Raw genomic sequence first — 25,671 nt, 5'->3', positions numbered from 1 at the left:
AGTCCACACGTTATCACGTTAGGCACGTTATCATGTCAGCTGTGCCTATGAATTACGTTGCTAATTTTCAGGCGAGCGATAGTTTCTGAAAGTGAGTGATTGACAGAAATGTTGCGACAAATTATATAAATGCCAACCGTGCACGATCATCGCGTCTCGCTGTTCCCAAATTTTGATCAAGCACACATGCAGCATGGCGTCGAAGCAGATAAATCTGTTTTAATTTCTTTCAACTTTGCTCTACGAGTCCGTGAAAAAAATGATTCATTGGTAGAGCTCGTCGGAATCCCGATAAATTTTGAACACTGCAGAAGTATCTGGATGGTAACTGGTCGTTCAGGCACCAAGTCGTTTCGGCCCAAGTCGTTTCGGCCTCTCAATTTCCGGTCCCAAGTCACTTCGGCACCGCAACCCAAGACGTTTCGGCATCTGTGTTTCGATTTTTTTTTCAAACTATTTAGTAATTGACTGATCCGTCATATTCGTAAGCGTGACCTTTGCGTTCTGACCAGTACTTTATGTGCATTTTGTGTGAATTTTGCCGTGCTGTTTCCTCATCGCTTTCAAACTTTTTCCGTGTCGGCGGCTATTGATATCGATAAACTTGTGTCATAGATTTGAAAATGATATGAAGTTTTTTTCTTACGGTCTCTTCCCATGTTCTCACAAAGATTAAGCATGTACGTGAATGTTAGTTGACACTATACTTTTTAGTACTTTGATTTGTAACATTACGCTCCAGCACTAGTTCCCACAGGTAGCCTTCAGCGGTGTCGAAACGTCTTGGGTTGCGGTGCCGAAACGACTCGGACTTGGGGCCTGAAATTGGAAGGCCGAAACGTCTTGGGCCGAAACGACTTGGTGCTGAAACGTCCAGAAACCGTCTGGATAAGCTGCCATAACTCTAACTTTTGGGTTGCCCGATGTGTTGTGACGGTTGCATGTATACCCTTCGCTGTTACGTTTCAACATTGTTCAAGTTGTTCGTTAAACTGTTTTCATTAAAATAATGTTACATCATACAATCCGAATATGTAGTGTAGGTTTATTCAACGGCACATTGTATTTTGCTGTCAGTTTTTTCATCAATCGAGTGCGGAAGTGAAATTACGCACTCAAATCCAGCCATTACGCAATTTTAGCAGACTAATGCGTATGCCGTACGCAAGGAGAAAAAAGTCACCGCGAACACTGCATTTATTCATGATGGTTTTATATCACTTCTAGTGATTTTTCTTCCGCTACCCCTGTCAAAATTTTAAGAGATACCGGGGCTTCCCAGTCTCTTTTGTTGGCAGATACCCTGCCGTTTTCTGAAAAGTCATTTTCAGGTTCTAAAGTTCTTATTAAGGGGGTAGATTGTAATGACTACATTCCTGTTCCTCTCCATAATGTCTATTTGTCTTCGGACTTTGTTTCTGGACCTGTGGCTTTAGGTATTAGGCCTTTTTTGCCTTTTGAAGGATTCACCTTCTTCTTGGAAACGACCTTGCTGGGGACAAGGTCATTACTAATCCACTTGTGACTGATAATCCTAGTTTAGATCAGGATCCAGAGCCAATTGAACAAGAGATACCCGATTTATTTCCTTCATGTGCCATTACTCGAGCCATGTCAAAGAAAACTTCCGAGAATCAAAATACTCTCAAAAATAATGTCACAGATGTTGACTTAAATGACACCTTTCTCAGTCAGGTGTTTGACACGGATCATTCCGTTATCCCTCGTGGATTTGAAACTTCCAGTAAAACATCTGCTGACCAAGGTCAGACATATTCTCGATCAAATTTCATTGTAGAACAACACAAAGACCCAGATATTTTGTGTTTGTTTGATAGAGCTGATAATGAAGGTAAAACATCAGATACCCCTGTTTCCTGTTATACAAAATCTGGTATTCTCATGCGTAAATGGAGACCTCCAGATGTTTTGGTTGATGACGATTGGGCTATAAAACATCAATTGTGGTTCCAAAGCCCTACCGTGCTGAAATATTGCGCCTGGCCCATGAAACTCCCTGGGCTGGTCACTTAGGAGTCAGGAAAACTTATCATAAAATTCTCAGTCACTTTTATTGGCCTAATCTCAGGCAGGATGTAGCACATTTCTGTAAAACTTGTCACACATGTCAAATGGTAGGAAAGCCAATCAGACCATTCCAAAGGCCCCTTTACAGCCAATTCCTGCATTTCAAGAACCATTTAGTAGGATACTAATAGACTGTGTTGGGCCCCTACCAAAAACAAGATCAGGAAATGAGTACATGTTGACAATTATGTGTACATCAACTCGGTTCCCAGAAGCCATACCACTGAGAAATATAAAGACAAAGACTATAGTGAAAGCTTTAGTCAAATTTTTCACTTTATTTGGCCTCCCTAAATGTGTCCAGTCCGATCAAGGCTCCAACTTTATGTCTGGTATTTTTCAACAAGTAATGGATCAGCTAGGCATTAAACAGTACAGGTCATCCGCCTATCATCCAGAAAGTCAGGGTGCTCTTGAGCGATTTCATCAAACTTTGAAAAACATGATTAGGACCTACTGTTTTGACACAGAGAAACAGTGGGATGAAGGAATTCATTTTTTGCTCTTTGCTGTTAGAGAGTCAATTCAGGAGTCTCTTGGTTTTAGCCCATTTGAGCTTGTATTTGGACATACAGTCCGTGGCCCACTTAAGCTCGTTAAAGAGAAATTCCTATCAGACGATGATGATTGTCTGAATATTTTGCAATATGTGTCAGATTTTCGTACAAAACTCTCTAAAGCATGTGAATTAGCCAGAGAAAATCTTGAGTCATCTCAGCAGTCAATGAAAACCAATATGACAAAAACACCTCAAAACGGAAGTTTGAACCAGGTCAAAAAGTTCTTGTTCTACTTCCGGTTCCTGGCAAACCACTCCATGCTCGTTACTTTGGGCCATACCTATTGATAAGAAATTGAGTGATTTAAATTACATCATAATAACACCTGACAGGCGAAAACAAAAACAGCTATGTCACATAAATATGCTTAAGCCATATTTGGATAGGGATAATCCTACTATAACTCAGCCTGTCAGTGCAGTCAGTTCAAACCATTATGAAGATAGTGATACTGAAACTGACTTGAGTGAAAATACTCTAAACTCAAAGCTGGGCTCGGTCAAGCTTCAGAACTCAGAAATCCTGGAGAAGCTGGAGTCTACAAAGTTGGCACACCTCCAGCCAGAACAACAACAACAGGTGAAAGAACTGCTCCATGAATATAAACACCTGTTTCAAGATGTTCCAACGAGGACAAACGTCATCTATCACGACGTTGATGTTGGGGACAGTAAGCCTGTAAAACAACATCCATACAGACTGAATCCAACAAAAGCAAAATATCTCCAGGAAGAAGTCAAATACCTGCTGGACAATGACTTTATTGAACCCAGTAAAAGTAACTGGAGTTCGCCGTGCATACTTGTTCCCAAATCAGATCACAGTTATCGTATGTGCACAGACTTTAGGAAGGTCAACACTTTAACAAAGACAGACACTTTCCCAATCCCGAGGATTGATGACTGCATCGACCGAGTGGGAAAAGCCAAGTATGTGACGAAATTTGACCTACTGAAGGGATTTTGGCAAGTCCCTCTGACGGCTCGTGCTCGTGAAATATCCGCCTTTGTTACACCAGACGGATTGTTCCATTACAAGGTGATGCCATTCGGAATGAAGAACTCTCCGGCAACGTTCCAACGGATGATCAACGACGTCATATCCGGGCTAGACGGGTGTGCAGCTTACGTTGACGACGTCGTCCTGTATAGTGACACCTGGGAGGAACACATCAAGCTCATGCGGAAGTTCTTTGAGAGACTGAGCAAAGCAATGTTGACTGTCAACCTTGCCAAATCTGAGTTTGGTTGGGCGAGGGTGACTTACCTCGGACACACTGTAGGACAGGGTGAGGTAAAACCTGTTGATGCCAAAATCAGTGCCATTTCAAGTTTTCCCATACCAAACTGCAAACGACAACTGATGCGCTTTCTCGGTATGGCTGGTTACTACAGAAAATTCTGTCCAAATTTCTCCACAATACTGAGCCTTTGACTAACTTACTTAAAAAGAAAGTAAAGTTTGTTTGGTCAGAGCAATGCCAACAGGCATTTGATACACTTAAAGCCATACTGCAAAGTGCCCCAGTGTTGTCTGCACCCGATTTCACTTTGCCATTCAAATTAGCTGTAGATGCTAGTGATACGGCTGCTGGTGCTGTTTTATTGCAAGAGGATAGTCATGGTGTAGATCATCCTGTTTGCTATTTTTCACGCAAATTTAACAAATCCCAGAGAAACTACTCTACAATTGAAAAAGAGTGTTTATCTTTGATATTAGCTTTACAGCATTTTGAAGTTTATGTTACTTCTTCAAATCAGCCAATAGTGGTTTATATTGATCACAACCCTCTTGTATTTCTACAGAAATTTAAAGGCAAAAATCAGAGATTGCTAAGATGGAGTTTAATTTTACAGGAGTTTAATCTTGACATTAGACATATCAAAGGCAGAGACAATTTAATTGCAGACTGTCTCTCTCGTATTTAGAGTTTATTGTTGTTCACTTTCAAGAAGTTTTACTTTAGAGTAAGAAAAAAATGAGTACTTGAATCTTTTTCAAGATTACATTTGCAAAAGAAAGATTTTTCTTGAAAAATTTTCTTTTTTTGAAGAGGGGTGTGTTATGTAGGTCATTTCCCCCACACTCATCATGACCTGAGTTCAATTAGTCTAGAACATTCTCAAGGTCACTGCCCTTGATGACCTCACAACCTTGAATTCAATTAGTCATGTTTGGAATGTTCTGGAAAGTTGATTAGTTGTGTAAGAGAGATAATTTTAGAACAGTAATTAGCATGTCAATAAAAGTTCTAGATTGTTCTTATATGCTTATGTAAACACATGAGTATAAATACTGGGACAGCAGGCTTGCAGTCAGACTTTTGGGATCGTGTCTCTTGTGTGTTACTAAACTCCAGCAGTAGTCATTCTCAAGACTTTTCAAGACCTTCACTGCCAACGCTGGATTTATACTGTGGACTTTGTGCAACTACAAGCCTGCAAGCCGAAGGACTGTTCATTCATCCGACTGACTGTTACAACTCTGAGACTGGAGCTTTGCCGTCCCAGCTGAGATAAGTAGTCTGTACAATTTTAAAGCTTGTACTCTATCCCTGACTTAGCAATTAGTTTTATTTTTGTAATAAATTTTGTTTAAACGTTAACTGCTGGGTTCACCCTTTTGTTCGTTTTCTCTGCACGTAACAATATGAATATTTAGTATTTCACATATGCAAATTACTCTCAAGATTTGTCACATATTTGACTATGTCATAAGCAGAAAACATATTCAACACAGTTTTACCCCAAGGATATAACATTATTAGTAATGCTTGTCCGGGTGACTGCATTTAAAAAAAATCTATTGTCTGAGGACCTCGCTTTCCATTTCTCTGATGTGTTGTGCTAAAAGATCAGGCAGCATCCAAGCTCTTCCTGCGCTTGCCACATTCACCCTCCTTGGATTTTATTTCCTCCTTCCGTGATGGCTGATTTGATTTGATGACATCCCTCACACCAGGAAAAGGATATTTCCCGTAGTTGAATGACAACCGTCTCTGGCCTTTGTTCCCAGCCCAGAACAGATTTGTACCATTGTGGCGCGGTTACAGATTGCTTCCTGCAGTGGACTGCAGTTCAGGAAAGAGCTCCATCAAAATAACCGTTCTTCCGCACGACTGTGCTGTCGTGCACACTAAATAAATCTGAGCCTTCTAGTGTAGAAACTACACAGCCATTTTGTGGCTCTGCAATCTCATGAACAGCAAACCTTGTGCTCTTGAACTCATGGTACACACCTGAAGAACAATTTGGCCTGTCTTATTTATTGTATATTGTACTAATCAGTGCCTGCCTGAGGGTACCTTCTTTTATAAATAAATACAATCAAACCCCCCAGTATAGTCTTGAATTTCACTGCTAGGAGAGCATGAGCCCAGGGTTCTTCAGTCATGCTAAAATTGACTAGGGAAGACCTCCAACTGTGATATAGTATGATGCCATGGCATATATATGCAGGGTCATATTCATTCAGTGATTGGCTGTGAACTAAACTGCCCAATTTGGTGTCATGAATGTCAACAAAGCTCTACAGACAAATATTCAACCAATGACAACAAAATTAAGTGTCATTGATTGCCCAGAGAATCTAAATAAGCTCAACATATTGTGTCACCTTGGCATCATTACGCTTTGCTGTGCAAAGTCCTCATCTTTTAGCCTTGTTCACCCAATTCCCTGTAAACAAGGTCCACACCACCATTGATAACAATGGCATCGGCCAAACCACGGTGGTGAAAGGGTTAAAGGCCAGAGTGTGAAACCAGATGGTATCGTAGGTTAGCAGGGCCACACAATGATGCAATACTGCAAGCCTTCTAACACTGTTTTCATTATAGAAATAAGGCCCGACATGATACTTACGCTCTCCAGTTGTTCCACCAGGAAGTTTATGTCTTGATTCAGGGCCAGTGGCTGTAACTTCTGATGATTTTTAGCTACTATAGACTATAGTCTATAGAAGCTATTGGGATGGGTATCTGTCCGGCGTCCGTCGTCAGTCTGTATGTATGTATGTATGTATGTATGTATGTATGTCCGTTTGTGAGGCGTCCGTCCACTCAAATATCTTGAGAACCGCAGTACTTACTGATTTGATATTTGTTGTGTAGATGAAAAATATGATTTTGAGAAACTATTTTTTTTAATTTTTTGATATTGTTGAAAATAGGCAAATTAATGCCAAAAAAGGTGTTTTTGGTAAAAAATCTTCTTCTTTATAACCGCTGGTCAGACAGCTTTGTTATTTGGTATACAGGTCCCTAGGGATAACCCAACTTAGATTTGTTCAAATTGTGATGAAATATGCAAATGTGTATTTTTAAGGAATTTTTTGTCATTTTTGGTCAAAATTTGACTTACATTGTTTGTAATTCTTGTACTGTATAAACCCTATCAATTCACCCAGAAAAAAATAACTAATAAGATTTTAAATAATTGAATTAATTAGGAAATCATTAAAGCCAAAATAATTTTAGTGTGGAATTATTAGAAAGTTCAACTTTTTTTGACAGTTCATAGTGAAATGCTTACCATCTTGGAGGATTAAAACATGTAAAGGCAACTTTCCTGAATCCCAACTTTGATATTCTGAACCACCATTTATGTTATCTAAAAGAAATTGCTCATAATAGTTTGTCATGATAGGGTGGTCAAATAAATAGAGATAGAGAAAGTTCTAATTTCCATTTATGGTTGACTTGGTAAGGATAGAATAAGATTACTTTTTGAGGAAAAAATAGAGTGGTCAATTAAAAGAGTGGTCAAAGTGATAGGGTTTTTATGGTAAAGCTTGGCTGTAAGATTCCTCATGTGCTATTTATAGCAATTATGCAATCTGTGTAAACAGTGCAATGAAAGTGTAACATGATTCCTTATAATGCTTTTGATGACCTTGAACTTCTTAAGTTTCAAACATTTGTCTCTTCAGTGTGCTTTCTCTGAGTACGTACAGTCTCAACTTATTCAACAGAACTTACTTACAATGTTAATTTGAAAGTTAAAATGTGCTTGGTTAATAGGATGAAAATACTGATAAAGGTAACCAGCTCAAGATTCTTTATAACCTGACAGATATGCTGTTTTTTTATGACTTAATCTTGATTTAAGCAAGTCTTGTTTACTTTAATTAGAATGTAATTACTCTGGTTTATTTGCTATTATAGACTAATATAGTCTGATGAAATATGAAAATCTGTATTTTTACGGAATTTTTTTTCCATTTTTGGTCAGGCCATCCTGAAATGAGCTATCAAAGATATCCACCTTCTTCATCAATACATGTGTCATAAAAGGTTAACACAGCAGAGCTCTGTCAACTGTTGAGTTGCTTGTTTTTTCTGGTCAGACAGCTTTAATATTTGGTTTACATGTCCCTAGGATGACCTTAGTGAGATAATTTCATACAGTCAGGAAATACTTAATTTTGTATCCATGTCTATAGTAGCTTCAGGGACTTTGGCCCTATGTTTATTTTTCCATTTATTTTTTCATATACAATTGCAAGTTGTTTTGCTACTCCCAAAATCATGTTGACACATCAACTACATAGCTTGTCAAAACAGGGTTGATACATGTTAAAACCATTGTTATTGTGTATGTTGAAATTCTACTTTGGATTAATATTCGCATGTCAACAAAAAGACTGCAGTTTACACATGTACAGGCTGAGTTGACAAACCCAACACTGCGTATCTCAAAATACTTTGGGGAGTAAAACAAGACATTCAGACTGTAGTTGACATTATAAACAAAAATAGTGGTAAAATCATCAAAAGTGACAGCTATTGGCCCTTAACCCTTTTCCTGCCAAGTCCATATTTCACCATCAGGTCAAGATGGTTAAAATTAATGAAACACAACATATTCCATATGGTGTATTTTAACATAATACTGTACATTTGAAGGCTGTTGAAAACATAAATACTGTAAACTTGATTTTTTTGGACTAAAGATGCTATAACAGACCAAGCCAAGCGGGTGAAAATACGTCATGTTTTGGCTCAATACCGCTTTTTACTGACTTGGCTGATGGGGAAGTGATACTGTCTGGCAGGAAAAGGGTTAAAGATTTATTTGAACCGTTTATTTACCCTGTTCAGACATGACCTTCTCGGAACTTACCATAGATACCTGTATAGATAGGATAGACTTATTGCCTGAAATGATGAAGCCATATTTTGGCATATTTTAATGTTTTGACTGTTTTTGGACACCGTGGTGCAAAGCACCAAAGGTGTCCTATGTCGCCACAATGTCTGTGTGTGTGTCCGTCTGTCCGTCCGTCCGTCCGTCCGTCTGTCCGTCCGTCTGTCCGTCTGTCCGTCCGTCCGTAGACAGATTTTGTTCCACTCATAACTTAAGAACCCTTAGGTCCAATGTCATGCAATTGGTATTTGGTATTATCATGATGAGACTTAGATCTGATTAGATTTTGGTGGGTGTGGCTTATTAATTAATTGCTCATTTGCATATTTTATGACTTTTTTCGTTCACGCAGATATCTCAGAGACGCCTGGAGCGATTTCGTTCAAACTTGGTAAAAGGATAGTACTCTACCTCATACAGATGCATGTTGATTTGTTTCACAATGCAATCAAATTTGGCCGTGTTAGAGGACTTTTTAGTTTTCACCTCCATAGACTCCCATGTATAAGGCAGTCCATAGACTCCCATGTTTAAGGCAGTCCATAGACTCCCATGTATAAGGCAGTCCATAGACTCCCATGTATAAGGAAGTCCATAGACTCCCATGTATAAGGCAGTCCATAGACTCCCATGTATAAGGCAGTCCATAGACTCCCATGTATAAGGCAGTCCATAGACTCCCATGTATAAGGCAGTCCATAGACTCCCATGTATAAGGCCAAGAAAAATAAAAATTTAGTTTCTCATCGTATTCATATTGCCAAAAGGATGCAGTGACACAGTTTTTAGTCCCCACAGATAAAGTCCAGGGGGCTCATAGATTGGGTCATGTCAGTCCGTTAGTCCATCCATGTGAGTCCATCCGTTCACGCAGATATCTCAGACACTTTGACAAAATGTCACGTGACCTTTGACCTCAAATATACATATTTGTCCATAACTCGGTAACCACAAGTGCTAAACCTTTCATATATGGTATGATGGGACACCCTATGATGCCACACATTGTACCTCATTAATTATGTGCATATCTAATTTTGAGCAAGCCAAAAGAGCTAGAGGTCTGATTTTTGGTATATATGGATAACTTAGCAATACAATTTTTTTGACAAAATGTCATGTGACCTTGGTGACCTTTGACCTCAAATATACATATTTGTCCATAACTCAGTAATCACTAATGCTACACCCTTCATATTTGGTATGATGGGACACCTTATGACGCCACATATTGTTCCTCATTAATTATGTGCATATCTAATTTTGAGCGAGCCAATAGAGCCAGAGGTCTGATTTTTGGTATATAGGGATAACTTAGCAATGCTATTTTTTGGACAAAATGTCACGTGACCTCAATTACCTTTGACCTCAAATATACATATTTGTGCATAACTCAGTAACCACAAGTGCTACACTCTTCATATTTGGTATGATGGGACACCTAATGACGCCACATATTGTTCCTCATTAATTATGCACATATCTAATTTTGAGCGAGCCAATAGAGCTAGAGGTCTGTTTTTGGTATATAGGGATAACTTAGCAATACAATTTTTTTGACAAAATGTCATGTGACCTCGGTGACCTTTGACCTCAAATATACATATTTGTCCATAACTCAGTAACCACAAGTGCTACACCCTTCATATTTGGTATGATGAGACACCTTATGACGCCACATATTGTACCTCATTAATTATGCACATATCTAATTTTGAGCGAGCCAATAGAGCTAGAGGTCTGATTTTTGGTATATAGGGATAACTTAGCAATACAATTATTTTGACAAAATGTCACATGACCTCGGTGACCTTTGACCTCAAATATACATATTTGTCCAAAACTCAGTAACCACAAGTGCTACACCCTTCATATTTGGTATGATGGGACACCTTATGACGCCACATATTGTTCCTCATTAATTATGCACATATCTAATTTTGAGCGAGCCAATAGAGCTAGAGGTCTGATTTTTGGTATGTAGGGATAACTTAGCAATACAATTTTTTTGACAAAATGTCATGTGACCTCGGTGACCTTTGACCTCAAATATACATATTTGTCCATAACTCAGTAACCACAAGTGCTACACCCTTCATATTTGGTATGATGGGACACCTTATGACGCCACATATTGTACCTCATTAATTATGCACATATCTAATTTTGAGCGAGCCAATAGAGCTAGAGGTCTGATTTTTGGTATGTAGGGATAACTTAGCAATACAATTTTTTTGAAAAAATGTCATGTCACCTCAATGACCTTTGACGTCAAATATACATATTTGTCCATAACTCAGGAACCACAAGTGCTACACCTTTCATAATTGGTATGATGGGACACCTTATGACGCCACATATTGTACCTCATTAATTATGTGCATATCTAATTTTGAGCAAGCCAATAGAGGTAAATGTATGATTTTTAGTATATAGGGACAGACTATAGGATAGAATTTTTTGGCAAAATGTCATGTACCTCGATAACCTTTTACCTAAAATACACGATTATGTCAATAAATAAGTAACCACAAGTGCTATGTCCTTATATTTAGTAGGATGGGAGACCTTATGACAACACATGCTTTGCCTCGTTAATTATGCCCATATATAATTGTGGGCAAGCCAATAGAGCTAGAGGTCTGAATTTTGGCATATATGGATTAATTAGCAATACAATGGGTTTTTTTTTTTTCAAAATGTCACGTGACCTTGATGACTTTTGACCTTGAATATGCATATATATGCATAACTCAGTAACCACAAGTTCTTTACGCTTCAATTTTGATAGGATAGTAGACCTTAAGATGTCACATCTTGTACCTCATTTATTATGCACAATGTATTTCTTGGCAGGCCAATACAGCTAGAGGTCTGATCTTTTTTCCCGATTTAGAACCATAACTTAGACATGCCTCTTGTTTCAAAATGGGAACAATGACATAGACCTATGTGTCCATAGATCTGAACATATACACTCCAGTGATACTTCTTAATGACCTCATTTCCCTGCCCCATCAAGACTAATACTCCTATTACAAGTGGGGACTATGTCAATGTCAATGACTTGTTACTTCTAGAATATACAGAATATTATCTCACATAGTGAGTGTCTGAATATCATTCTGAATTGTATTCCAAAGCACATTCTGAAAGGACTCTTCTGGAATATACAGAATATTATCTCACATAGTGAGTGTCTGAATGTTATTCTGAATTGTATTCCTAAGCACATTCTGAAAGTAACTCTTCTGAAAATTTCACATTCTTTGCCACTGCACCATCTCCCTAATACATACTGATGACCCACGGTGTCCACTCAAGTCTCACTTTGATTGTCATGGGCATTTTATAAATGAAAGTTTTCTGCTCTATTTTAAGATCAAATTACAAACAGAAAGTAGCTAACAATAGCAGCATTTAGGCTTAACATCAAAATCAATGTTCTCAACAATTTTTCAATTGAGAGCACACGTGGGAGTATAACTCTTAAATATATTGCCTATTCTTGTGAAGGCAGTCCAATTTTATCATTTTTTTCAATTGGATATTTTTAGGGATATTTCAAACAAACAAGCTAAAAATGCAGTGAACGGATCGTAACATGTAAAATATGATACTCATGTCTGATAACAATAAAATAAAATCAGTGCAGCTGTGATTAGAAAAAAAATAGAATTGTCACATTACAACAACAAGCTCCTAAATAATGCCAGGATCCTCCTCAGAGCTTTTGGTAAAACAGGTTGGTTTTCAGCTTTTCCAGGAACAGTCTCGGGGAGTCCATTAAAATGTATGAATGTAAATGATTATGAGCAGTCTAGAAGCCAATGATTATGTGGGTACCAGTACTCACATGTTATCAGTCTGAGTAGAAATTCCATATCATGGTACAAATGTTGAGCACTCTAAATCGCATGTGTCACCAGCAGCGTGTTCCCTGCCACTGGTTCAATGTTTTACATGGCATTTTTTTAAAAGTAGTAAATTCAATATGAAAGCGTCACCTTTGCCTTGTGTTTTTAAGGAAGAATGTTTATTTCTCTCTCTCTTCTTTATGAATGATGCATTTGAGAAATTTCAATTGGTACATAATAGGACTGACTGTTTTGGTTAAGAGGTTTTGAATGCTGTAACAGAATGTCTTGAGAAGTTTGGTTCTGTTGGTGTCTTAACCCCAAAACAGTCATTGCTATTTTACAACTTTCACTTTTGTAAACAATGTAACCGTGTCTTTTGGTATACATGATATTAAGACATCGTGCCATGGAACAGAGTTGGCATATAAATAGTTATGAGTTTTTCCTGTCTGAGTTGCCACATAAAAAGTGATTTTAAAATTTCAGTGTATACCATCGCACTGTACAGGGTAATGCAAAGTGTATGGTCCAATGAGTACTAAAAATTACGCTTTAATATCTTGCAGGGCGCACTCTCAGAGGGAAGGCCTTCTACAACGTCCATGGTAAAGTGTACTGTGAAGAAGACTACTTGGTAAGTCAAACATCTGTCTCGTTCAATACATGCAAACCATAGACATGTACATACATGCGCCCATTTACAGTAAAACACAAGTAGAACACTGTCACCTGTTGTAATATCCTTCAAAGTTTTCTAATCATTCAATTTACTACATTGGTTTGACCTTTTTGTAACTTTTGTTGAATTTTTATGAAAAGTTCCATTTTTAGCTCATGACACCTGCAAAAATATAAGGTATTCAAGACCAAATTAGCTACCTATAAACATTCTTTGTCAGTCAGCGTAATGATGGATACTGAACATCTCAGGACAATGAAAATGGAACTTTTTGAAGATACAGGCCTCTCCACAGCCTTGAAAATCAGAGGGTGGCAAATTTACATGACAATGCATAATTTGCATATTCCTTTGTTGTGAAAGTGTATTCTTTTGTTTGGCCATTGCTCAAAAAGAGAGGTGGGTACCTCTGAAAGTCTCCTTGTGGAGAACTCTGAGCTTGTTTGTTTGGAAAAGTTCATCAAGCTACACATCATTTGAACTAAAATTCAGTAAGGTGACTGTGAACTTTGACCCCAAGAAGGTAATGGATTAATTACCATATTCACCTTATGATGTTGTGTATAAAACCACCTTTGAATGTTATAAAACAAACACACAAAGCTTTGGTTAATATGACTTAAAAATGTATGATAAAACCAACATTTATATTTTTAGACCTGTACCACATATGGTATCTCTGTAGTGAAAATGCAATAAACACACAAACACAGGCCTACTCATTTTATTCTGAGTGGCATAATCTAAATCATAAATTAGAAAATATTTTATTGCCATTACACCAGTTTCTCTGTATTTTATTTTTCCTTCTGTAACATAGTATTCAGGATTCCAGCAGACGGCTGAGAAGTGTGCCATCTGTGGACATCTAATCATGGAGACAGTAAGTTTTGAAAATCTTCTTGTTTTCACACTTTATGTTTCCCCTGTAACCTTTCCCTTTAAGCTGCCCACCCCAATTCCTAGTAAACAGGTCCACAATCACTGTTAATTTTAATTGCTTTGGGCCAAACCATTGTGATGGAAGGGTTAACCATTGCCGAATGTGTGGTCAGCAGGTATCTCATTGGTGTAAGCCCAACCCCTTTCCTTTAACGGTGCATGTAGTATTCAAAATTCTGGGTTTTTTCTGTTGAAAATGCAAATTTCTGCTCAGAAATAAACTACAGTGGAAATTCATTACAGAATTCGGTGAATATGTTTGCTGTTGTTATACAAATATCCCAGGCAAACTGGTGGATTGATACCAGTTATTCTGAAATACGGTTCAGATATCTGTTACCTTGATGAGTTTGGACAGGACCATCTATGCATATGTACATTCTAGAAAATATAAACAAGGATGGCAATATTGTGTGTGACAGAGATGCGTGATAGAGATATTTCTTGCTTATTCTCAGTGAGAGAATGGATGAGGTGTGGTACAAAACACATATCGGTGACCCATGCTGTTCAGTTAACAGCATATGGTGGTTTTAAAACAAAACGTATGCTGTTACCCCTCATGGCCAGTCAATAATGTGTGTCCTGCCTCCATGTAAAACATAGACGCACCGTCCCAGTTCCAGAATAGGTACTCCATGTGACTGCTTGAACAGCAAAGAGCTACAACTTTTTATAACATTTTAAGTATTTTTGTTCCAGAAAACAAGTACATTTTGTCATTCTGCTTGCCAATGTAGGTAGAAATACAGAGAATGGTAATAGCCGTAACCATATTATCATGAAATGTTGTTAATAAATCACTTCTAGCCCTGACTGAAAATCAGTCATCAACGATAACACAACATACAGCGCACATACAGATTTTGTTTGCAAGTCAAATACTAGGAATTTTAACATACTTTTTTGAGGGAACAAAGAAACATTTGAAAAATACTGGAAATACATAAAAATTTATTAACAACGAATATTTGATGGATTTTCCTGTCTTTTCCGTTTCAGATCTTACAGGCCATGGGAAGATCCTATCATCCGGGATGTTTCCGTTGCATAGAGTGTAACGAGTGTCTGGATGGAGTGCCTTTCACTATTGATGCAGAAAATAAGATATACTGTGTCAATGATTATCACAAGTGAGTTTCTGTCAAAGATTTCATCCACAAAGATTATGTTATGTCTAGTTATTGTGTGCAGGGGTATAAAATGTCATGGATTTTGCACAGTTTTTTTTGGGGGGGGAGGTGGGGAGGGGGTTGGGGGTATGGGGAGACATCTTACTGTGGTCATGCATGGTTATATATGGTTACTTCATATTTCATCTTGAAGTAATATGCACCTTGAAACAGTAAGGAAATTTTTTCTCCTCAAACGTGCATCAATAAAGATTTTATCCTGTCTCTTTAAGGAAAACTAGAGGTCACCAAGCAAAGTTTGATTAGAAAAGCAAATTACCTAAAATTTATTGATGTTTGCAATTCAAAATTGGAGCTTAGACCCTAGGTGAACATTGTGCCGTGGGGAGATATGAAAGTTTTGATACTCCATAAAGACAAGCCATCCATATTTTAATTCTATGGAGAGAAGTTCAATGTTTAAATTTCACAAAACTAAGCCTGTGAAAAATTTATTTACTCCACGAGTTTCAAAATGAGCTTCCACCAGAGGCAGACCAAAAGAGTACTGTAAATATTTGAGAGTCTGAATATCTTTCAGTCCCCCTTGCACTACCGAGATTTGGTACAACCTCATTGTTTTGTGATTGGAGTTGGACCTATATTGAGGGAAAATTTCTCAGTGTAAAATTAATGTACAAATATTGCAATATTCATGATACTGTGGCAAATCTCAGACAAACTTCAAATACAGCACAGGCTATTAATTATAGAAGTTTGTGTAATATCACCCATATTTTTTAGTCAATTAAAAAGTAATTTCAGAATTGTAATATTGTGCAATTGAGTGATAAGAGTTTGTTGCAAAACCTGTATAAAGAACTATGAAAAAAGAGAGACCAGAAACAGTTTAGGATTTAAGCGCTTTGTATGTTAGAAATCTGTGCTTGTCTTATGGTCCCTGTAATGTTGAATAAATAGAAACAGACTCCATTGGATGATGTGGAATTGTGCAACAGTATAGCATGGGTCCACTTTCCTTCAGTCTTGCCAAGATTTCCTCAGGCATTTGAGGCACCTGCATTTATCTGAAGTACGGATGAAATTATGAATAGCATGAAGACATTCATGATGGCAAAAACATATTTGCTGGTTATTGAAGATGCAGGCACTTAAGTGTGTCCTTGTGGTAACTGTCGTAAAATTATGTAAATATACAGATTGTCTGACACATTTGATCATAAAAAAAACACCTTTGACGGCAGAGTATTGTGTGACCTCTGACCTCCAGCTGTCAAATTCCCCACGGCAGTCCACAGCAAAGATAGCCATTGAAGCAAGGCTGGATAATACCAGCCGTTTGGTATTGTATCTTTCTTCAGTGTTGAATGGAAGATGACAAGTCCTTGTTTAATGTATTATTTGAAAGAACAGGGTAGTAAAACTAGTATAGAGTGATATAGAAATCATTTTGCTAAAGACATTGTCATATTTTTATGGAAATTACTAGATCCCAGCTAGACTCCTGACTTTATGAAATGTTTTATTTTTTCTCTGAACTCTGAAAAGTGATATGTACAAAGTGTATTTGCTGTCTATCAATTCATCATTTTCCAATTGCAGTATACCCCAGATCTCTCTCGCAGCCCCTGGTTCACTACACAGCACCTAATCTCTTTCCTACACTGATGTGCCTCAGAGTCAGGGTATATATTGGTGTGGAAACAGGGCAGGAGGAAGCCAAACTGCCATGAAGGGGCTGGGAGAGAGTCAACACACCCCTTCAAATCTGCAATCTGAATTTTATGTGCCATTTTACCATAGTCTATTAAGTTTTTTAAGTTTCATATTAAAATCTATGTACTGAAGCCACATCAATCACAACAATAAATAATTGCTAATTTTGTTGGTTTCTCTTCATATTTCTAACCGGCTTTCCTCGATTGTAAAACATCGGTGCTCTCAAGACTGGTACCAGACCAGTCTGTGGTGATCTCCATCCATTTTGTCACTGCTGTTCACTTTCTGCGTTTTCTCCAGCTGTATCTTTGGTAAAAAAATTTTATCACAGAATAAACTGCAAATCGTTCGTCCTAAGATGGACTGCACAAAAAGAAAAATCTGTCACTGCACATGCACTATGGGGGAATTTATAGGGAAATAGCCATCCGCTGCCAATCAAGGTGAAAATAAAATCATTGCACTGGAGGAAATCTTGTCTTTTTGCAAACTTTCAAATGCTGAAAATATTAATGCTGACTCATCCTGGTCATAAAAACATCCAATCATGCAATGCCTCACCATTTTCAAGCTTGCCAGAAATCACATTAAAAGAATGAGCTTTTTGACCAGAAATCTGGAAAAAAAAATCCACAAGCATTGGTATCTCAGCAAAGTTTGGAAAAGGACATAAAAAAATCACCAAAAAAATGCTTTATGTGTTCATTTCTAAAGCTGTCTTTTTATTCCATACCACCTTTTCTCTGTCTCTGTCTCTAGGCAATTTGCTCCAAAATGTGCTGCATGCGGAGACAGCATCACTCCGGTACAGGTATTTCCTTTGTTCCGCACCCAAGTGCAGCTGGCATTCTTCATCCTCTTCTCTCAGAGTACAAAATACCCGTTCATTATTTTTTTATCTCTTCATTTTCCATCTTCTCTTCTCTTTGCATTTTCTTGGTCATGTTCATGACTTTAGTTTCGTCACCTGACAACTTCTACGTCCAATAGGTGTGTTCTATTCTTTCAAAGCCACCATTTGCTATTTGTATATGCAGCATGGTGAGCTGTTGAAATCATTGAATATTTGCTGTGCTTATCAGATTTTGTTGTCTGTCCCAATTTTTGAAAACTGTTGAATACCGTTTCTAAAATATTGACAACAAAAGTCACTCAGATTCAAAAACAAAACAAATGAAAATTTTGGCAGAATTCTGAAAACACAAGTCTTTGTTAGGCTGTACTACCTCTACAAGAAAAGTGATTTGTAGTGATTTTAGCCAATATCATCAACTGTTTATCAAGATTTCTTTCTAGAAGGTAAGACACTAATGCTAGAAAAAAGTTACCTGCATCTGCTGGTTCTAACACAGCATGTCTGAAAAAAAAATTATTTGAAAAAAAAAATAAAAATTTTATGTGTCTGTTTCTTAACAGTACACCCATTCTTACATACCTTTTCTTCAGTCTCCACAGCTATCTTCAGCCCTATGTTGTTCGCAGTGCTTCCATGCTGCTTGCTAAAACATCCATGCATCATCCTATCGCCCACATTGCCTTGTTTCTATCATCTTTTTTTCCCTTGCCGCTGCACTAAAACACACTACTGACAACAACTTTTTAAGGTTAGAGTGGTGTTACCAGTAGTTTTAACGTAAACTGCATCTATGCCTTTTGAATTTTTTTGATTGGATATTACTTTGATTTTCAAACAGAAATCAAAACTAACAAGCATGTGTTTACAGGACAAAAAAAAATAATTTACGCACTCACAAAGAAGAAATATTGATAATTTTTGGTGCAGTTGTGATGAAATAGCTGATGCTCTATGTTGCTGCTTCGTGAAAGTCAAGTTCACAAACCCTAAAGCTACCAAGGTCAAGTTCACAAACCCTAAAGCTACCAAGGTCAAGTTCACAAACCCCAAAGCTACCACACTAACCCAGAAAGAAAGGCATGAGGACATCGACACGACACACATTTTAAACTAACTACAGAACTAACAGCAACTATGTGAGATATGTTTTCCAACATATTTTGACTCTGCAACCTTTCTTTTTGCACCCACTTCAAGGGATCCGACGAAACCGTCAGAGTTGTCTCAATGAACAAAGACTTCCATGTTGAATGTTACCGCTGTGAGGTAGGTACACGCCATAACAATATATCTCAGTTTTAGTTCATGTCAAACTGTCCATCCATATCCATACTGATAAGTATGGAAAATAGATTTCTACGTTGAATTTTAATCAATACAAAGTATAGTTATTAAGGATGCTCAGTTTACATCGGCAGAAAAGAAAAATACAGTTTGATAAATAAAACAAACCAAACCGGAGGTTTCCAAACAAGAAAGTTGCTTCAATGAAAAAAGGCCAAATAAGAAGATGTCTGCTTACTTAAGTGTAAATCTGCAATGATCTTTTTTGACTTTAAGTGAACATCGGAAAACATGAAATCTAGACCGCTTTGAAAGTATTCCACAAGAAAGCAGCAACGGTGTTTAAGTTTGATCACAGTGTTGTGTGTACCTTGTCATCGCAGATTCAGTTTGTGCATGATACATAATTTTTGTCTTGTTTTTGTTGCTTCTATGGTAAGTATTAAAATATAATCACTGAAGGATCTTTAAAACACTCCCATTTGAGAAGGAAAGAGCGGGGGGGGGGGGGGGGGGGGGTAAAGAGAGAGAAGGAGAGATGTGTTATGGTTGACATGAAGGGAGAATGGCAAATTTGAATGATTTCTTTCATATGGAATGCTATGCTATTGCAATATGTAATAAGGCATAGTACTATGAGTGAACCTTGGTATTGTATTTGCTCTTTGTCACTTGTAGGAATGTGGAATTGAACTAACGGACGAACCAGAGAAATGGTGTTACCCCTTCGAAGATCACTTACTCTGCCACGCCTGCCACATCAGTAAATTGCAGGAACTCCAACAGCCATACTCCTCACCTCAGCCCGAGCCTTACTACCACCAACTCCAGCCGTCGTTCCCAAACCAGTCATCCCCGAAGCACGGTCCTCGCTACGGCCAGTCGCCCGTGACTTCGCCACTGCCACACCATTCCATTCCCAAGTCCCCGTCACCGCCGTCGGCCAAGGTGCCACCCATGTCGTCCCACGCCAAGTCTCCGCTTTTGTCGCACAGCCCGCAGCTGTCGCCGAGTCCGTCGCTGACTTCAACGCCAGGATTTCGTATGACGGAACTCTGATTAATACTGTACTAATTTCCTGTAACATTTTTCTTGGTTTAATTGCTGTAAATTGTAAATTATCAGACAACAGTTTCATAAACCAGTAGGAGCAGTCCATGACGTGTACAGAGCAAACTATCTCAAACCCTTATGGGCAGTCTCAGCCAAAACGTGTTGTATTGTTATTATGAAATAACAAAAGAGAACACAAGATAGATCAAAAATAATACCAATCTGGTTACTAAATTCACAATATTCATTATTTTAGCCCTTGAGTCGTAAAAGTGCAGTGGTAAGAATGAATACAGGAATAATGTAGAATTTCAGCGTCTGTGCCAAGGCGGTCATGGAGATCATTTGGACATGATACATATGTACACAAAGACACATACTGACACACATACAGAGACATACACACAAACACACACATATATGCACACATATAACAAAGAAAAAATTGTACATACATGTACATATATGTACACACAAATATATATACATACACACCAATACCAGTAAGTGTACAGTCCCATACACTACTATGGCAGTTAGTTATACACAGAGGGATTGCTGTAGCTAAAGCTGTGAAATTGTAACATAATATTTATACTTGTTCAGTGACTTTGTATGTCCATGTATTTCTTTGCATTCATATGACCTAGCAGGCGTTATGAGTAAGTCTTTATGTTTAAGACTCATGGCTGTAGAATTGGTATCAAAATTGATCATTAGAGAAAATGCATATCTCCCTTCCTTGACAGAATTGGCTCTACACGTAGTTGTATGGACGTTACCGTGTGAGGAACAATAGCTGCAACTTTTGACAAGATTTTCAATCATTCTGTCGTTGAAAACAACCACATTTTCTCACTTGACTCTCTCAGTCATGTTGAAATACGAAGTATTAGACCCTGGCAGTGCCATGTATTGTGTGAAATATGCAATGTTGTGGTTGAAAAATGCATTCTAGTCTGGACTCGGAATCCATAGCTCAACAATAGCACTGGATCTTTGACACATACAGGCTGCATTGACAAATTGAACGCTAAGAATTTCAACGTGATCCTAGGAGTAGAATGAGAAAATGTACTTCAGAGTTGGAACAAAAAACATTAAAAAGTACATGGGAGGGTTACAGCTTATAAGGCTTGAACAGATCCCACTGTACAGATACTTTCGAGCTGTCACTAGCTGTCACTGACATCAATTGCGGTGGCCGAAAAATCACCTGGTTTAACACCTACTGACGACAGTTTTAAAATTGTAACCTGCTAACAAATTTGAAATTTTTTGTTACTGGCTGCGAAAAGACTTGTAAACAGCAGTCGCTCTGAAGTTATAAAGCCATAGATTTTACCCATTTATTGTTCTAATTGTCGTGATAACAAAACTATTTTTCCCAGTAAATTAATTCATATATTATTATAATGCCTCAAGTGCCTTCCAAATGTAGGAATTTTTAAAATTTATTAAAAAAGTTATATACGCTAATGCTTCCAGTACTCACAGTAACTATTTTAACATAAAAGTGAAATATCTGCTTAATTATCGCAATAACTACGGCAATCAGTTCATTTTTGTTGGACGTTTTCATTCCATAGATAGCATACCATCGTCATAGTAACAGCCTCATCAGTTATGTTATCCAAATCTTACATCATGTGTGTGTACATGTATGAGACAAGTATTCACTTTTATAGTTCCGAAAAAGTTTTTTTGAAGAAAGTGGCATTTCTTTTTTATTGTTGGTGCCGACAAGCATTAGGCTTAAACGTATACCAGTACCAGTATATGCATTGGGTGAGACGTCTTCCTGAGATGGACAGTAGCTGTAACTTTGATAAAATTTATGGGTTTTTTTTTGTTCATGAAAACAAGTGCATTTTCTTCAACTTCAGCCTGAATAGAGCCCAAAGTGTCAGCCTTTGATACACAAGACAATGTGTGTATTAAAAATGCAATGTTATTGCTGACAAAGTAATTCCAGCCCTGGCTAAAGTTTGGTCATCAACAATAACATTGGTCAGTAAGGCAGAATGTGCCTCAAAAGGGAAATACTGAAACTTTCACTCAAACTTTCCTCATTGAAACTTTCGACCATTGTCTTACCAAATCAGGAATAAAAATCAGGGGTCACCGTGCAAAATTTGGTACTAGAGAAACAAAATACCCAACATTTTGCGATATTTGAAACTCGAAATGGCTGTCATCCCTGTGTTAACTCTATGGGGAAAGTAATGTTTTCAATTTTCAAAAACCTAAGACAGTGAAAATTTTTCTTACTCTAAGAGCCTTAAAATGAGCCCCCATAAGTGATAGATCAGAAAAAAATTGTAGAAATTTGACAGTCTAGATATTTGTACCCGAGGTGTATTCTACTCTAACCACACATACAGGCAGTGTTGACAATTTGGATACTTGGCATTTTGACATTGTTTTGGGAGTAGAGCAAGAAACTGTATTTTACAAATGTGACAAAAATAACGAAAAACACATCAAAGTTACTGTTTATGGAGGTTGAAATATGTGACAAACCAACGCAGGATAGATCCCCCACTCTATCTGTTTTTCAGTGTTAAATAAAGACGGCATCGAATGTTTATTTCCCCTGGGCTCAGTCCTTTCATAATGGTAGTGAAATTCACAGAGATTTAAATTTCATACCTGGTCGATTTTTTCAACAGTCAGTATAAACAGATGATGTGTAGCAATGTATTCCACTCAAAACAAGTGTAAAGTCCCATAATTAAGAAAACCATTAGTACTAAGTTATATTGTATGATTTAAGAAAGAATGCAAACATGATTTGCAAATTTCAAAATTTTGTTATGATATTAAAAAATATCCCTCGAGAGCGAAATCACTTAAAGCAACTCATAAAACAAGTGCCATATTTAATACTTTTGAAAAAAATAATTTTCCTTATGAACTGTTCCTAAATGTTACTTACGGGGGGGACTCTTTTCAGAGGATTTTTATGGGATTTTTTTTGCTTCTGTTTTTTTCCTTGAAATGCAGACATGAACAGTATAACTCAATGTCGTGCACCAAGTCTTGTCACCTTTCATGCCATCTTCCACTGAGTTGGCTGCAAATTTCATAGAATATAGAAAAAAATAGAGAATTATATATTGTATAATAGTTTAGTCTTCAAATATTGTAGAAAATCTAACAAACAAAATCGGTTATTTTCATGTTTTTTTGTTTGGAAAAGAGTACATCCAGCAATGGCTTTCCAAAATCACGAGGGTTGTGCCTCTATGTGTTCCCAAAAAAATTGTCTATATATTTTGCTATGAGCTATGTGAAATGTTTTTCTTCCTTTTTTTTTCACTTTTATTATAAATGGAAATAACGCAGATATTTCATATGTGGTATAAAGATGAAGTTTTTTGATATGCGAAAATTTAACCAATGAAATTTTAATTTGTTTTTAATTTCTGTCTACAGCAATCTCAGAAATGAAAAAAACAAACACTGATTCAATGGTGCCTTGATAGTTATGCTTTTTAGTTTATTTTACAGTATCCTTGAAATTTTTTTTCATTTTAATTTTTGGTCATAATTTTTTGCTTGTGAAAAATTGTCTTGTGTGTGACTTTTCATTATCATTATTACATTTGCATAAACTACGGCTGCTCTTTAAATGCAGTCACATTATTGCAAAGCAGTGTTCGCCGTATCTAATCACCTTCCCTCTGTGATCTAATGTAGTGTCACGGTCCCTCCGTGGTAGTGTGACACATTAAAGTGAACTCTGAACTTTTGCCCTTGTGTGTGCAGGTGTAGGGTGCAGAGGTCAACTACCCATTTTGCAGTAGGGTAGTCCCATACAAACAGGAAGAGGGACAATGTCATCACAACTAACAGAGACTGAATTTGATATGTATGAAGCTGTGCTGAGTTGCTAGTGTCTCCAGAATCATTTGGGGTTTTTAGCGAATGTTACCCCATATGCTATATTTATTGACACCGAGACCTTTTCCACCAGCCACTTTGCACTATGGGTAGGAATAGAGTTGAGTGGATGAATATCCTTGGGGTAAACTGTCCTGTGAATACAAATGTACTCAAATCCTCTTCTGAGATTTTTCTCTAAAATAGATTTCTTATATCGTAAACTTTCCAGTGTACCGAATCCAGGTTCACAGACATGTCTCCATTATGGGGTTGGCCATTACAGATCAGCCTGGTATCGTTCTGTCTTCGTCAAGTTCTACTGCACTCTGTCAAATATTACCTCCAGTCAAACTTTAATGCGGTCCAATGCCGGATTGGGTCGATGGTGCAGTGCAGCAAACTGGCAGGTGTTTGTCAAAGTTATCTGTAATTGGTCTGTATTGGTGCAGTTGTGTTCTAAATATTATTTTTTCTTGGGTAGACCACTTTGGGAATTTGCGTAACATGTGCATAAATTTTGAAACCAATAAGCTCGTATCTCTGGCATGCATGTTGCAGGTCAATGTGATGGGAGTGTCCTGAATGAATGAATAAATGCATATTTAGTATGTCATATATTTGCATATCCATATTTACATACTGTGCACTTTAACCTTAAATTTTGCAGCCACTTTTTTGTCTTCGTTTTAGATTTCATTCCAGGGGTTACAGTTATGGGTAGCGAAATATATCTAGTTTTATTTTGGGGGAAGCAATTGACATGACTACTCACTTAAACTGCAACTGCGGTAATTTTGTCTCTGTTATGTTAATGAGGTCAACTTTTCATGCTGCATTAGACTGTTCTTTCCTTCACATCAGCATACATAGAGTAAATTTGCATGTTAAGTTTAGATGACCAGATGTTGTTTCTACAGTTGTATGATATATTTCATTTAACATAGACAAAGTTAATGTTCCGTTTCATTTGTTTTCCATTAGACTCAGCAATCAGTCTCATAAATTTGACTTCAGTACAATAGAAATGTACAATTTTTTTCTAAAAAAGTGTTAGTAAAATTTCTTTTTGCCAGTATATGCAATGGTGGCTGTTGTTTTTACCTTCTTAATGATTCTGTTAGTCTGCCCGTCACAAATACAATGTTTTACCCTTTCACACTATGGTTTAGCCCAAACCCATTGTTATCCATTGTTAGCGTGGACCTGTTCACGTGAAATGGTGGGTGTACAGCTTAACATGATATAGACAAGTGAATTCTCGTAAGGGCCAGAATTCAAATGTCAACAATAACAGTAGATTTTACACATAAAAACCCTATGTTGACAAGATAAATAGTCCGTGTTTTAACATGTTTTGGGGAGTAGGACAAGAACTTGCAATTGTCATACAAAACAAAACTTTGAACTTGGGCTCTATAACGTTCAAGGAGTATGAGACGGGACCATTTCTTCAAAGTTTTGAA

At 37.4% G+C, this 25,671-nt stretch overlaps 1 protein-coding gene across 6 annotated transcripts in view; it reads left to right on the top strand.

Moving 5' to 3' along the window:
- LOC139147518 (Wilms tumor protein 1-interacting protein homolog) overlaps nt 1–25,283 on the top strand; it is a 54,803-nt gene extending 29,520 nt beyond the window's left edge. The window contains exons 3-9 of one of the 6 annotated variants that reach the window (XR_011555739.1): nt 13,221–13,288; nt 14,154–14,216; nt 15,278–15,408; nt 17,887–17,932; nt 19,181–19,249; nt 19,946–21,083; nt 21,120–25,283. Coding sequence is in view for 3 of the 6 variants with exons in the window: in XM_070718636.1 (XP_070574737.1) it covers nt 13,221–13,288; nt 14,154–14,216; nt 15,278–15,408; nt 17,887–17,938; nt 19,181–19,249; nt 19,946–20,326 (764 nt within the window). In the remaining 3 variants the exon portion in view is untranslated. Of the gene's footprint in view, nt 1–13,220; nt 13,289–14,153; nt 14,217–15,277; nt 15,409–17,886; nt 17,939–19,180; nt 19,250–19,945 lie in introns of all 6 variants that reach the window. The other 5 variants (XR_011555738.1, XR_011555740.1, XM_070718637.1 and 2 more) reach the window with 5 other exon arrangements.
- Nucleotides 25,284–25,671: the final 388 nt, after the last annotated feature.

The sequence above is a fragment of the Ptychodera flava genome, chromosome 13 (assembly GCF_041260155.1).
Source record: "Ptychodera flava strain L36383 chromosome 13, AS_Pfla_20210202, whole genome shotgun sequence".
Classification (NCBI taxonomy): domain Eukaryota; kingdom Metazoa; phylum Hemichordata; class Enteropneusta; family Ptychoderidae; genus Ptychodera; species Ptychodera flava.
This window is presented reverse-complemented; position numbering and strand designations above follow the sequence as displayed.